Source organism: Zonotrichia leucophrys, chromosome 5, assembly GCF_028769735.1.
Source record: "Zonotrichia leucophrys gambelii isolate GWCS_2022_RI chromosome 5, RI_Zleu_2.0, whole genome shotgun sequence".
NCBI lineage: Eukaryota > Metazoa > Chordata > Aves > Passeriformes > Passerellidae > Zonotrichia > Zonotrichia leucophrys.
Genome location: NC_088175.1, coordinates 18,473,865 through 18,488,368, shown reverse-complemented (window position 1 = coordinate 18,488,368; position 14,504 = coordinate 18,473,865). Strand labels below are relative to the sequence as shown.

Below are 14,504 nucleotides of genomic sequence, written 5' to 3'. Positions count from 1 at the left end.
CCTGGCCACTGATAAAACTTGAAAAAATTGTTACTCTCAGGGTTCACCTGCTTTGCTCCCAGCAGCAAATACGTGTTCCCCAGTGCAGGCAGGGGCACTGTGCTGTGGGAGCATGCACAGCACTTCTGCCTCTGCTCCTCGTGAGAAAGGCCCATTCACCTCCAGAAACCTTTCATACCTGGCTCTCTGTGTGTGTTCAGCACAGACCTCTTTGCTGAGCTTCTTTGTGTGTTTTATGCCTGAGAATTCTAGTGCAAACAGTTTTGATCTCATTTCTGCGCGTTGTTTGAGAAGGAAGATTCTTCCTTTAGACACTGTGGTGAGAAAATCTAAATTATCAAGAACTCTTGATCCACTGCAGGTGTTGGAAGCCAGGAAGAGGTTATTTTCCTTTTGGTACAAGCAAATAGAAAAAGGACCTTTAGAGTCCTTCTTGTAAAAGCATGGCTGTTTATTTGTGATATTCTGCTGTTTATTTGTGATATCTGTGGGATTTGGTGATCACAGCTCTCCCAAATTGTATATCTTCCAATAATAGCTTATGCTAGTAAAGTACCTTTCAGCTATATTTGAAAATATCCTCAGCTTTGATGCAAAATTGCTTTTCTTACTGCTTTTAATATTAGAAGTGTAACTCGTTTTTTTTTTATTTCAGCCTTACAAAATAGTTGAAAATAATTTTTCTGTGTTTAATTAGCTTCATGAGTCAGTGCCTGGTCTTAGGTCTTGACATTTTTGGCATGCAAAATTTTCTTGTGTATTTGACCTTGGCTTTATTCCAGAATAAATATTTTAAGCTGCTAGTTGTGTGTAGTTTTTTTTTTTTTTTGTCTTTGGTCTGAGTCTAGGGGGCAGACATAAGGAGCACTGAGGGAAGTGAAGTGTATAAACCACAATTAGAATTGCAGTGCACAGGTGTCTGTAGATCTTACACAATTGCCAAGCTATTTGTTTCTCAAATGATAGGGGCTTTGGGAGTGTATTTTGGAGAATAAAGGGAGCAGAAGGCCTTCAATTTGCATGGTAGGCTTGTGGGTTTGGTGGTTTGGGGTTTTTTGTTTTTGTTTTTTTTCAAATCCTGCTTTAAATTCTTCCAGACTTGATACATTTGATATCTTTACAGAACCAACATATTGAATGGTTGAAAGTGATCTACTGTGGCTGGGAATGCAGTTTATAACTGCCTTCAGAGAGGAATCAGCTTTCAAGAATAAAAATTTCTTGCATAATAGCTTTTCTTTGAGCATCAGATTAGGTCTTGTGGTTTAAAAATCTGAATGCCAGCATTGAAAATAAGATGACTTGTAATAATATTAAAAAAGAATGGCTTTTGCATCAAGGTTATGGGTGACTTCTGCTGCAGGCCCTCGAGGATCTTTTTGGGAAGAGAGGCATCTTAAATCTCTATGCTAGTCATACACAAAATATTATTGCAATGAAAAAATAGTGAAGTGAATAAACAGCAGCTCACAGTACAGGATGCATGATGTATCAGGAGTCCTAGTGTTCACTGTATTTTGCAGTTTAATGCACAATAATTTTTTAGTTCTGTATTTGCGTATCCTCCACTCAGTGTGTTGGATCTGTATTCTTAGGATGTGAGGTTCCATTAAAAAATAAATAATAATGGCAGCCCCCGCTCCCCCCACGTGCACTCATTTTCTGTAATATGGTAATGATATCACCGTAGCAGTAATTACGGGTCATCTTCATTTCTTTCATCTCTGCTGCTTCTGATGGCTTCATTCCTTTGACGGAGAAGATTTGGCTCTGGGTGCTGTGATTATTTTGTTAAGCATTATTCGAATAGACAGGAGTGAGAGAAATTAATCAATCCAAATGCAATTAGCATCATGTTTAACCCAGTGATGGACGTCTCAAGGTGAAACAGCCAGGGGAGTTTCAGACATTATTATTCAATCCAGTGGCTCTTATCTAAATTATAATCAAGAGGTTTTTATTGGCTTTGCAGAGAGAAGATGTAACTCTTTCCCTGCTTTGGGGGTCAAAGGGATCAGATCTTTGGCCCTACAAAATATTGGCTGCAGGCCACTCCTAGAATTGGGAGGTACTCTGAGTTTACTGGGATATCAGGATCACTCGGGACAAAAATACCTGCACATCCTGGTATCTGTGGCCTGGAACATAAGTTTAGTAGCTCCCTGGTCATTGGCAGGGTTGTCTTTGCCCCTTGCATTTCATTGACTGACTCTGCCTGTCTGTATGTGGGTGAATATTGTTTGTATTTTCAGCATTCGAAGCTCTGCGAGCATCACAGTTTGCAACTGAATGCAAACAGAATGGTAACTTCCTGCAAGGTAGGGAAATCTGGTTAGGGGAACAAGGTAAATTATTCTGAGGGAAGGATTCTAATTTTTCTTACAGCAGATATAATGTTAGTATTTATTGATAGCTACAATAACATTTTTGAGGATTTATTAATCTGCAGCAGATATGTTGTTACTGGATAATCCTGAATGATCTCTGAGATCTCTTATCAGGTATAAGATAAAACATGAGTACTATATGCGGAGAAAAACAAGGTGGAAAGAGGTCACATGAGGATTCACAATTCAGGAGGGCATTAGGTATTTGATTACAATTCTTGAGGCTCTAGCTAACACTCACAAAACTGTTTCAGTGGTTTAAAACTTTCATCAGTCTCAGCTATTACCACTTCTCTGTCAGAGAGGACTGTTCTCATGGCATACTGGGAGGAGCAGTCCATGTGTCACCTGCTGCGATTCACAGCCTGCCTTTGTGCAAGCTTTCACCTTCTTTGGCATTTCAAAACAAGCCATGCCAGACTGTGAAGTACAGCTGAGGTAAGGGCATATTCTGCTGGCTCATTCACCAAGGGAAGGACACTGATGTTTTGTACCAAGGGGGTGTTATTATTTGAAAATGCTGCAGCAAGACTTGACAGCTCATCTTTCAGAGCCTGAATTCTAGCACACTTGCTGAATCCTTTTGCATACATCTTGTGCTGGTTTTGGCTGGGGTAGAGTTAATTTTCTCCACAGTGGCTGGTATGGGCCTGTGTTCTGGATTTGTGCTGCACACAGGTTGATAATAGAGATGGTTTTGGTATTGGTGAGCAGAGCCAAGGCCTTTTCTGCTTCCTGTACTGCCACGCTGGCAAAGAGGCTCAAGGTGCATGGAAGGTTGTGAGGAGAGAGCTGGGATGGATGATCCAAACTGACCAAAGGGATATTCTGGACCACATGACATTATCATCAGTGGATAAAGTGGGGGGGGGAAAGGAGGAGGGGAGGGATGTTCAGAGTGGTGATGTTTGTCTTCCCAAGTCACCATTATGTGTGATGGAGCCATGTTCTCCTGGAGATGCTGAACACCTGCCTGCCATGGGAAGCAGTGAATCAATTCCTTGTTTTGCTTCGCTTTCTCTATTAAACTGTCTTAATCCTGACCCACAAATTTCTCAACTTTTACCCTTCTGATCCTCTCCCTGATTCTGGTGAGGAGTGAGCAAATGGCTGAATAGGGCTTGGTTTCTGGCTGAGGTGAAAGCACAACAATCTGTACTGAGGCTGTGATCCCATCTCTAAGATGGGAATTAAATCACTGCATGTTTCAAGAATATTGTGAGGCTTGACAAACTTTGCAAGTGCTTTGATACTGACTACTGAGAGATGCCCATGGCAGTGCAAGCTTATTCCACCTGGAGGCTTACACTGATTGTATTGTCTTACCTGAGAAATGTGTTTCAGGAGTGTTAGGTGATTGCAGTGATCTTCAGTTCAGTGTAACAGTTCCTGAAGCACAGCTTAGAGTGTCTGCGTGTGCCCGTTGTGCCTCCAGTGAAGGTGACTGACCTTGTTTTCACTAGCCACTGCTCTCCTGAGATGGCAGTTCAACTCTCTCTGAAATTGGGCTTGGGGTAGCATTCACTGGTAAGTATTTGTCAAAGGCCATCAGTCTTCAACTAGCAGCTCATTTGACACTTAGGTTAGGAAATAGCAGATAGCAGAGTAATTGAAGCTCTTCCCATGAAGAAAGAGGTGTGAGCTGGTGCCAGGTGGTGATAGAATTTTGGGGGTCTGGTTTGAGATAAATCTGCAAGAACCAGCTTCTGTCTCTCTGACAGAAGTTCAGATTATATTGTCTGGGTAAAAATATTCCCTTGGTTTTGTCCGTCATATGCCTCTTTTTTCTTTGAGGGCTGTTCAGTAATAATGTCAATCTTAAATATTTTTACTGATTTTAAATTACTTTTTTGCCTTCAGCCCTCATCCCCTGACTTATTATTTTCCTTCCACATGCAATATTAATTGGGTCCAGCTGCAAGGTGTGACTCTGCAGCTGGCTTTCACAAGTTCAGTCCAGCAAAACTCCCAGAGTCCTTCACAGACAGGTTCCTCTAGCCTTTTTTATGTCCTGCCAACTAAGAAAAAGAATCACTGTGTCTTCTTATCCTAACATTGTATCTCAGCACATAAGAAATCATTTCTGATGCAACAGATTCTTGTGATAGAAGGTTAAAAACCAGAGAACTGTTCTGCTGTCTTTCTGCAATTCATATTCTTTGCCATAAAATGGTAATTTGCATTGACAGTGCTTCAGAAATAAACCTTTCTAGTTTTGTTTTCTATGTAGTCCAAGGACACAGCAGTATTTGAGGGTGCATGATTAGTACTTTAAAGGAATCCTTCCATGCTGAAAAACAAGTTCTTTAGCTACCATAAGTACAACTGCATGAGAGGAATAACTGATAAGCTAACAAAGTATAACAGTGCCTAAAATAGCCTTTTTTTAGGCAAGAATGTAGCATTCAAAATGTGGCACTGCAAGTCATTTCAGTGCTAAAAACATTAATTGTATTTCTGGGTTTTATTAGTAGCAAGACCTTTAGATTTCAGCAAGAATACATTTTCAGGTCAGAGAGGGATCACAGTCAAATTTGTCCCATAAGTTGTACATCTGGGAGAGAAGCTAAGGAGTGCTTCTTTAGCAAGTGACTTTGTATTAAAATATCTATTATTTGAAGGTACTCGCAGGCTTTGTTTTGAGATTTTTAGATAAGCCCAGAAGTGGTAAGCAATGAAAGTATGATGTTCATGGTGAATGTGTGATAAATACAGTTTGTCACATATATCTTTTACATAGACTTTATTCCCAAGCATGTTGTGGATATATTTAAGTGTATATTATGTTTAGGAAGTGTGGAAGTATGTGTGTTACTTAGGATTCTCCTGGGTGAAAGTTGCTTATGTAAGTCACTGTTTTCCTTGCTGATTTTAAAGCAGTAAATCCTTCCATTATTTCCTGGCTATCCAGACCTTATGACACAGTATGTCCTGTGCTGTTGTATGTGTGAGAAGGCTTTTTATGGGGAGCAATCAGGCTGGACCCCAATCTCCAGTGCAGTGGTTTTTTTTCTAATTAAATTGTCAGTGGAAGGAATATCCGGAACAGCAGTTTTCATTTTCAATCGAGGAAAAAACATTATGAGTCTTTGTCATTTGATTAAAAGTTACTTAACCTTTAAATTGCTACAGATGTAAAGATAGCTCTGAGTTTCCAATGTAATCGCCTCCAAGTTAAAATCAGGAAAATCTTTGTGTAATGAAACCCATATGTCATAGTGAAAGGATGCAAAGCACTGGCAGAGTGGGCTGCTCTAGCAGGAGATTCTGCACCCAATCTTGTTAACCAGGACTGCTTTTGGTAATCCCTCATCTCCTCACTTGTAGGAAATCAATCTGTACCACTGAATCTTTTCAACCAGCAACTATAAAATTTACTGCGGAGAGGCAGCTTGGGGACAATTGTAGTAAAAACAGAGCCTGAGGCAACAAGGCTAAATGTGGGATTGAGGGATTGAAGTTCTAAAGAGGAGATTATATTAAACCTTATTCTGCTCCCCTATCAAGTGGAAATATCTCTTCTTCTTTTCAGCCCCAGCCTTTCCTATCCAGTACCTGTTCTTGAGATCTACTTGGCAGATCTTTGCCAGGCAGCAAACTTAATTCCTGCAGTACAGCATTCTCTGTTAATTATAATAGCCTGATACATTTTTCAATACATTTCTCTGATGGAGTTTATTCAAGCACCACTTCCAGAGAACCAGTGCTGTTATCAACCTAAACTGTTTTTTTTCTGTGGAGTTCAGTGTCTTCCTTCTCCCTAGTAGGTGGGGTTAATTTGTATCCAAGCTATTGCGATGGTATCCATTGTTGATTTTTCTATTGTCATAGATGCACAGCATAGGCAAGGTTGTAAATCGTGACTTGTCATGCAGATTCATGTTTCTGTTTTGTGCTGCGCAGCCTCTGTAGTGTGTGTGTCTGCTGCTACAATGAAACCTGTGCTCAAACCTCTCTTCCCTTGAAGTCCGTGCTTTAAACTACCATTGTCAAGGAAAAAATCCCTGAGGTTTTCACTATAGTTTTGTCCAACCTTTTAATTAAAAAATCCACCTCTATCTACTATTCAAATGGCTTCTGCTGGTCCCTTGGGTAGTTGCTTAAAGCTGATTTTACCATCTCTCTTAGCCTGCAATCGTATTTGGAATGTGGGTGATGGTTTCTTCATTCACAAGCTCTTCCCTCACTCCAGCAAGCTCCATAAGACTCCAATGGAAATGATATTCCTATTATTAAGAATTCATTTCTCAGAAGCAATACTGAGCAGAGAAGTCAGTTTAATATTAGAGCCTTTTACTGTGCAAAATCCATCAAATCATATTCCAGCACAGATTAAAAGGAAACAAAGGTGAAGGAATAGCCAAGATGTTTGAAGGCAATACCATGTAGTAGAAATTTGGCCTGTGTCTACCAGGAATACATGGAACTGTGGTTCTTGGGCAAATAAGAGAAGCAGCTGAAGCAGGGAAGACGAGATTGTTAATGCTTGTGGAAACTTGCCCTTAGTTTGGCTGTGGTTTTTCTGTCAAATGAGAATGTTACTTCCTGGCCATTTTCATACATATACAAAGATAAAAGGTCCTTTTTCTTTCTCAGTTTGGCATCATATCTTTAAAAATAAAGCCCTGCTGCAATGCTGAGTCTGTGAGGAGATGAGGAATACAGAATAGCAGAAGGCTGTCTCCTGCTCCTAATGGGATTTTGTAGCAGCATGTGCGAGTTTGTTTCAGAAGTCAGAAATGAACAGATGTTGGTATAAATTACCTCTGTGTCTGATGTCTTGCAAATTAAAAGCGCGGTTGGCATCACTAAACAATTTCACCAGGTTGGGGGGAGAAGCGGGCGGTGATTATTGTAGCAGGTCGGTAAGAATCTTTAAGCTGCAGCAGAACAGGATAGCAAGGATAAAGGAATGAAGAATAAAATGAGAGGTCTGTGAATTAATCAGAAATGTTAACATCTCCGATGACAAGTGAACAGGCAGGCACGTGCTCTGGAGCAACCTCCAACCCACAGTAATTTCACTCAGCGCACAGAAGGAGTCTGTGCTCTCTGCCTGATTTATAGGGTGCAGCCCTCTTTGGGGGAACAGAATTGTCATGCATTCGTATATCTCCTCTATGGGACTTGCACTCTGGAAAACTTTCCACTTTATCAACTGCAGTTCAGCTTACGTACTTTTCTCGTTAAGAGTGTTTTAAAACCCTGCACTATTGTTGGAGCAAGGCAGGGAGGTGTCAAAGAACTAAGAATCTATTCCAAACTGAAATTTTAAAAATCTTTCCATTTTATTTAATCATGTTCTTTGGGCATAACAACTTAGTTCCTGACAAAATACCAATCCTCTCTGTTCTTCTGCAGCACCTTCTACCTCTGGGTCACTTCAGCAGCACTTAAGACATACAGGTTATCTTGGGGTTGGGGAGCTAGAGGTACAAATGAGTACTTTTGTGGTAGCTCGTGCTGTGCATCGGAAGCAGGATCCCAGGTGATGTAACTCACAGCTGGAGGCATGAGGCAAGAAAACAGTGCAGTGATCTGCTTGAACCTGCAGCCAGTCTGAAGCATGTTCCACTCAGCACAGTGGACTTTGCAGCCTGCAAGTATCAGTATGTAACAGGTTATATACTCTTAAATACAATTCATTGTTTTACAGGAATTTTGCTGATGACAATGCCTTGTGATAAAATTCTGTGTAAACAAGTTAGAATGTAGTAATTTAAAGAAGAGGACTTAAGACACAAATTCTAACTTTTATGTAAACAATAACAAAATGTCTTTATCCGAGAGCACACTGAGTATTGTAAGCTGAACATTTTAATTACATTTTAGTTCTGTTCTGACAGACCATCAATAATGTCAAAAGAAAACCCAACATCAACAAACCCACCTCCAGTTTTTATGCTAATCTTAATTTCTGATGTTTGTCTCAGTAGAGAAGTCAAGAGTTGAATGGATAAAACAGAAAATTAATTCCTTTCTCCTTCTAGACTGTCTTTGAGACTAGGTGTGGGAAACATGCATGCTTTCAGCATTCCTGTGAATAAAACCCTCCATGTTTTGATGCCTGCCAGTCCAGCACAAAACTTACACCTCTATTGAAAAGAAATGGAGGGGCACCAGTGGGAAGATTGTCTTTCTCCAGGCCTCAGTTGCTAATGGTGCTGTCTTTGATGCATTGTATTGTTATTGCAAGACAAGAACAGTATGAGACTGCTCTGCCAGCTTCTGAGCTTGTGGGTTCTCAAGTCAGAAATGTCTCATGCAGAAAAGTGGCTGTGTAAACCCTGCTGTAATACAGCTACCAGAGATTGATGGTACTGAGAGAGAGAGAGAGACACATAAGCCTTGCCTTGCTGTATTAAACATGGAAGGACTGACAACGCAGAGAGAAAGAGAAGACCAAAGCTCTATAAACTTTACTTTATTACCCTATCCATATATGAAGTACATTGAAGGAATATAAACCTCATTATATTACAGCATCCAGGGGCTGACACTGCTGAGAGAGAGAAAATGCTGCCTAATTTCTGTTGAAGATCACATCATCCAGGGACCAATAATCCTGAAACAGAGAGAGTTCCATAATCTCTGACAGATTATAACATACAGGAACAATTGTGCTGAGATAGAGTGATGGAGATTTGGATTTCACCATTCAGAGATGGATAGTACAGGGAAAAGGAGGTGCTGCAAGAGCATTATGCAGTAGGAATAGAAAGCATAGATTGTATGTAATGAGACAGCCTGTGGGAATTATTGCTGAGTTTAGGAGATTCCAGACCCTGCCTGCATTTGTAGCATGTCAGGAATTCAAGCTGAAATGCGGTTTTATTTATTTTCCTCTTTAATAGATAAATAAAATAATTCTTTGTTTTGGTACAAGCACAAATCTAAATTAATTTCTTGTCCTATGGTTAGATTATGTTATACAATTATACAGATTATACAATTGTTTGAGTTTCTTGGCTTTTGAAAAAATACTGATTTCTTTTTCCTCCCTTGTGATTTCAGCCAGAGAAATGACTCGAGGGAAATTCCTGAACATCCTGGAGAAACCCAAAAAGTAGCTACATCTAACATTTGGATGAAAATACCCCAACTAAGTCATTTCATGTACTGCAGATCCAGATGAAGCTCAGAAAGTCTAAGAAGAACAAAGCTCTTGCCCTACACCTTCAGAAGCAAGCATCTCTTTTTGCTTCCACAGCTCATCTCTTTATGGGGGAAATGTACAATATGCACAGGTCACAGGGACTGCAGTTGGTTGCATTGGAATTCAGACTTCATGTGCCCATCCAGACTTCATCTGGATGTCCAGCAGGAGGACTTGGCCCTGACGTGCTGTGACACAGTTACCTGTTTCAGTCAGCAGTTCAAAGTGAACAGCCAGTGTCCTTCCTCAGCTGCTCTCAGGGGCAGCCTGTTCGAGGTACACAGCAGATCTGACCCTGGCCAGTGTCCACCATGAGGCCTTGACCCTTTGGCGTGTCTTTGGTCTGAGATTGATTTCCTGTGTGTGACGCCTGTGCCGAAGGATTTGAGCGTAGTTTGGGGTGTGGATTCACCAGGAGCACTGGCTCAGCAGGAGCACATGCTTTTAGTGTAGAAGCCAAGTGCATTCTCTGCATTAGATTCCAGTTGCCCACTGCCTTCAGAGAAGCACCTCTGGTACCCCGAGGAAGAGCTCCAGACCTCTGGTGTGCCTGGAGCTTCATTTCACCTCTGAGTGGTTCTCTGAGTGAAATTGAAACTAACAGACCACGGGGAGTGAGAAATGTTACTGTGTCTCCAGGAAGGTATCCTCGCTGAAGCTTTGACCAGTGCACAAAGAAACAGCTTTGTCAGTCCTCTGCAATTCTTTGCTTCTTGCAGGGCTAGAAACTGAAAAGAGTTCTAAAGTTGAAAGATGGTAATGTTTTAAGTTATCACTCCAAGAAGTGGCATCAGGACTGTTAGCCACATTGTGAAGATGGTCGGTCTATACAAAATCTCAACGTTTCTGAAAATAATGTTTTGTGGTATTTTTAATTGCTTAATAACCAGCAACTCAAAATTTTCTTCTCTTACAAACCCAGAATTTTTAAGATAGAGACTTCTGTGAGCTGCTCCCTTTCAGAACACTGTGATTACAGTTTAATGCCTTTTTCTTCTGTTCATGCACTTCTACATATTCAGCCCTTGGAAGAGGTATAGAGCATGTTCAGACTTTTTGTTTTATTTAAGAGAAATTTTGTTTTCATTTCATCCTCTTCCCTTTTCCTAGAAAAAAACATTTTAAGCATTAGTAAATATGTTCCCTTTTAGGATACAACATAATGTTGAAACGTAACATAACATAATGTTATTTTTACCATGCAGGCTTTTCAAAATGTGTCATTTCTCAGGCTGTAGTCACATATGAGAGGAGAAATTGTTTGGAAATATTACATGTAACAGGCTGTCCTTACAGCGCTGCATTTTTCTGGCTTTGCAGAGAGAGGAGACTCTTTTTGGGTGTGCAATAAAGAGGGGGAGATTTTTTTGATAAAATAGACTTCTGAGTTTTACTGAATTGCTGGTGACCCTTTGGTTTGCAGTCTGTGGTTTTTGGTTAATGTCCATCAGAACTAGGCTTATTTTGAACAGCTCTGGTTAACTAAGTTTAAGTAGTTAAATTCTACATCCTGGAAAGACACTGCACAAATTTAGAAATATCAGGAGCCTGATTTAAGACTTACAGAGTTATTTCTGTCCTTCACAGTTTATGCAGGGCTGAGCTTAACAGGAACTCCATCCCTTGAGAACATGAGAATTAAGACAGATGAATGAAAAGAGAAGCTGAAAGTGGTAGTTCAGGAACAGAAGAAAACCCTATGGTGCAAACTGATGTTGATGTAGCTTTAAGCATTGAATTATAGATTTGGAATGCAAATTTAGGTTTGTATACTATATATGTAATATATGTACACATATATGACATAATGGGATACTTCATCTGTATCACCAGTATTTTGTAGAGGTTTCTTGGTCCAACACATTAAGGAATTGAGATCTGAAAGGAGGATAAAGGAAAATATATGAAAGCCTGTCCTGGAAGTATATGTGTATTTTCTGATATGTGCAGTAAGAAATTTCAAACTCTAGGTGGTTTTTAGTAACATACATATGTTTTAAAAAAAAATAAACAACAAGATGAAAAAATCTCATTTTGTTATACCCAGTAATCAACTTCTATAGGGCTGCCATTAACATATGCTTTAGAATTGTGATATTTTTTGATTTTGTACTTATCATCTGTAAAGGTGAATCAATGATTCACCTTTATTTTTTATTGACAATATTGATATGTATTTTTGTGTGTTAGCCAGAGAAGTTTTTTCTGTCTGTTATTGCTTTTTGGTTTAATAATATGCAAATCTTCGAGGCTTTTTTGGGTTTCCAAAATAGCCCTCTGAGATGCAAAAGCTTTTCCTTGGCCACTTAGGCAATACTACTCCTCAGGCTCTTCTTATCTGCATGACACCACCTCAGGGTTTGGCCTGTGGATGTTCCATTCCCATCAGTAAATAAATATTTGTCAATATACAAATGCTACTAAGGGGTTTTGTACCCTTTTGAACCCAATTTTTTCCTTCAGTGCTATCCTTCCTGACATCCATGCAGTTATCTATCTGTACAAGAAAATCTGAGTGACTTTTTGTTACTGATGGGAATGAAGAGTGTAAGAAAATCAAGATTTGGTAATATTAATCAAGCTGATGCATTGTTTTATAAAATGTTTTCATGTATTGGTGTATTAGATGTTACTCTGAGTTTCTTGGAAGTCAGCTCAATACTTATTTGGTTCCTTTTAAATGCCAGTGTTACACACATTCAGTTATAAAGGCTGTTCACTTTGCTCTTGGATTATCAAATGCTTTGCTATCTAATCCATCTGAGAAGAAATTCTTGTTTGTTATGTTAATCATTATGAAAATAAAAGTCTGTGTGCACTGGCAATTGAATAACGTGATATTCCATTAAACTCTGTGTTTTGCCATTGCAAAATCAACAATCTTGTAACAGTCCTGTAACTCACAGTTCTCAACTTTGATTAATATTTCCCTCAAAAAGATACCTAGGAATGACAGATTAGTGAAAATTGCTTGGAGATAACATTTGAACCTTATTCTAGTTTTACTGATTTTTATGTTACGTAAAAATGCAAGGTGCTGTTACAAGTCAAATCACAAGCCAGTCTTATCTGTAATCTTCTCTTTGCTTATAAGCAGTTGTAGAAGGATAGGGAAGGATATAAACAAAAGGCTTACACAGTGATTTTGTATTAGGGTAACTTACACAGTCTCCAGCAATCTGTTTTAGTTGAATCTGGTCCACAGTAGACCCCACCCTCCATAAATTTGTCTTAGTCCTAATTTTTCTGTACTTCTGACCTGAAAAATGCCACAGGATAATGAGTTCCATAATTCAGTTATACAAAGAAAGGTTAAGAATTAAAAAAAAAAAAAGCCAAACAAAAAAAGCTGGGGGGAGGGAAGTTGTTCTAAATCTGCTGATAATTCCGTTTTGAAACTTTCACTTATTTTATTGTTGGCAATAGTTGTTTGGATTTTTTCTTCCTCTCTGTCTGTGCACTACTCGTGATTTTTCAGGTTCTACTATGGTTTTTTTTCTGTGGTTGTGTTCACTTTCCTTGTGTTCACAATGTTCAGTGGTTTGTCTTCTACTACAGCCTGAGCTGGCATAATCAAAATTGCAGAGTAGTCGTAGTGCAAGCATACCGTGAAGTGTGTGTGGCCTAATTGCAGCTCATACTTTGTTACTCTGCTGTTTTCTTTCACAGCATCTGGGCCTAAATCTTGTTTTGGGTATCTCTAAGAACAGGATCATCAGCCAGATTTGCAGCTGATCTCATCCATGTCACCTGCAGTAACTAGTGCTGGGCAAACAATGATTTTTCCAAATCACGGTGACAGTGATGCCCGCCATTCCGTGCTGATGAATTGACACCTGGCAATTCCATCATCAGCCTATGCAGCATGTGAAAAAGGTACATTTCATCATTGTCACATGGCCTGAAATCCTGCCCTCCCAAAAGTTCAGTAACTTCTCATAAACATTTCTATAGTACTTCTAAACTAATATAAATACTTAGATATATATAATCCAAAGAAAAAGACAGCTTGCAAATTACTGTTGCAGAAAGTCCACAGCACTGCATATGCTCCCCTAGAACCAGCATCATTCAAAACCACCAGATACAATCTCAGGTGTAGCACTTCAAGCATCTTCACGTTTGAGTTTCTCCTAAATAAGAACCTCAGGCAACAAGGGTACTTGTAGTGGGAAAATGTGTCATTTCTTTGAGTGAGCTATCTGAACATGGCCTACAAACTTCACAGAGCATGAAAATAATCTTCACTTCTTAGTGTTGTATCCCCATCTTCGTATACCAGTCTGTACTGACACTTTTGAAAAAGTCATTAAATGATCTTTAGTAGAAGGTGATAATTCATTGAAAGACAATTTTCTAGCAGGTTGTCTCTGTATCTTCAACCCAGGAAAATTGTAGTTGGACAGAAACTTCTCATGGAACAGCAACTCTGAGCTGGATAAAAATTATTCGAAGAACAAATGCAAATGTTGTAAACACATTTCTGTTATGGCAAAACCTTCCCACTACAGAAATACCAAAACCTACACCCACTCCTACATGTACATCACAACACATACATCAGCCAGGGTGTCAGATACATTCAAAAGGTATTGCATGTATGATGCCAAATATACATTGCCCTGATAAGAGATGCACCTTGGTATTTTTAGAAGGCAAGAAAAGAGAAAAAAAAAGTCTAAAAAGAGAGACAAAGAAAATCAAAGATAAGGAAATGAAAAAGACTGGATCCTTTTTTACATAATGCTTTACTTCTTGGAATCAAACCTATTCTAGAAACACGTTATTTCTGCAAGCCAATCTTTACACCAGTGCTTTGAGTTTCTCTCAGGAGGATGTGAAATGCAATATTCTGAACTCAAATCATTGTGGCCAGTCACAAAGTCCACATAAAGATAGTTAAAAGGTTAAGTGGCCAGAGATCCAGACTGATCCAGTTATAGAATGTAGTCCATATTCTG

At 39.3% G+C, this 14,504-nt stretch overlaps 1 protein-coding gene across 1 annotated transcript in view; it reads left to right on the top strand.

The window, feature by feature from the left end:
* Positions 1 to 12,376, top strand: part of LIN52 (lin-52 DREAM MuvB core complex component) — a 40,304-nt gene extending 27,928 nt beyond the window's left edge. The window contains exon 6 of the mRNA XM_064713732.1: positions 9,402 to 12,376. Within this exon, the coding sequence (XP_064569802.1) occupies positions 9,402 to 9,457 (56 nt within the window). The 3' untranslated portion in view covers positions 9,458 to 12,376. The remainder of the gene's footprint in view (positions 1 to 9,401) is intronic.
* The last annotated feature ends 2,128 nt before the right edge of the window (positions 12,377 to 14,504 follow it).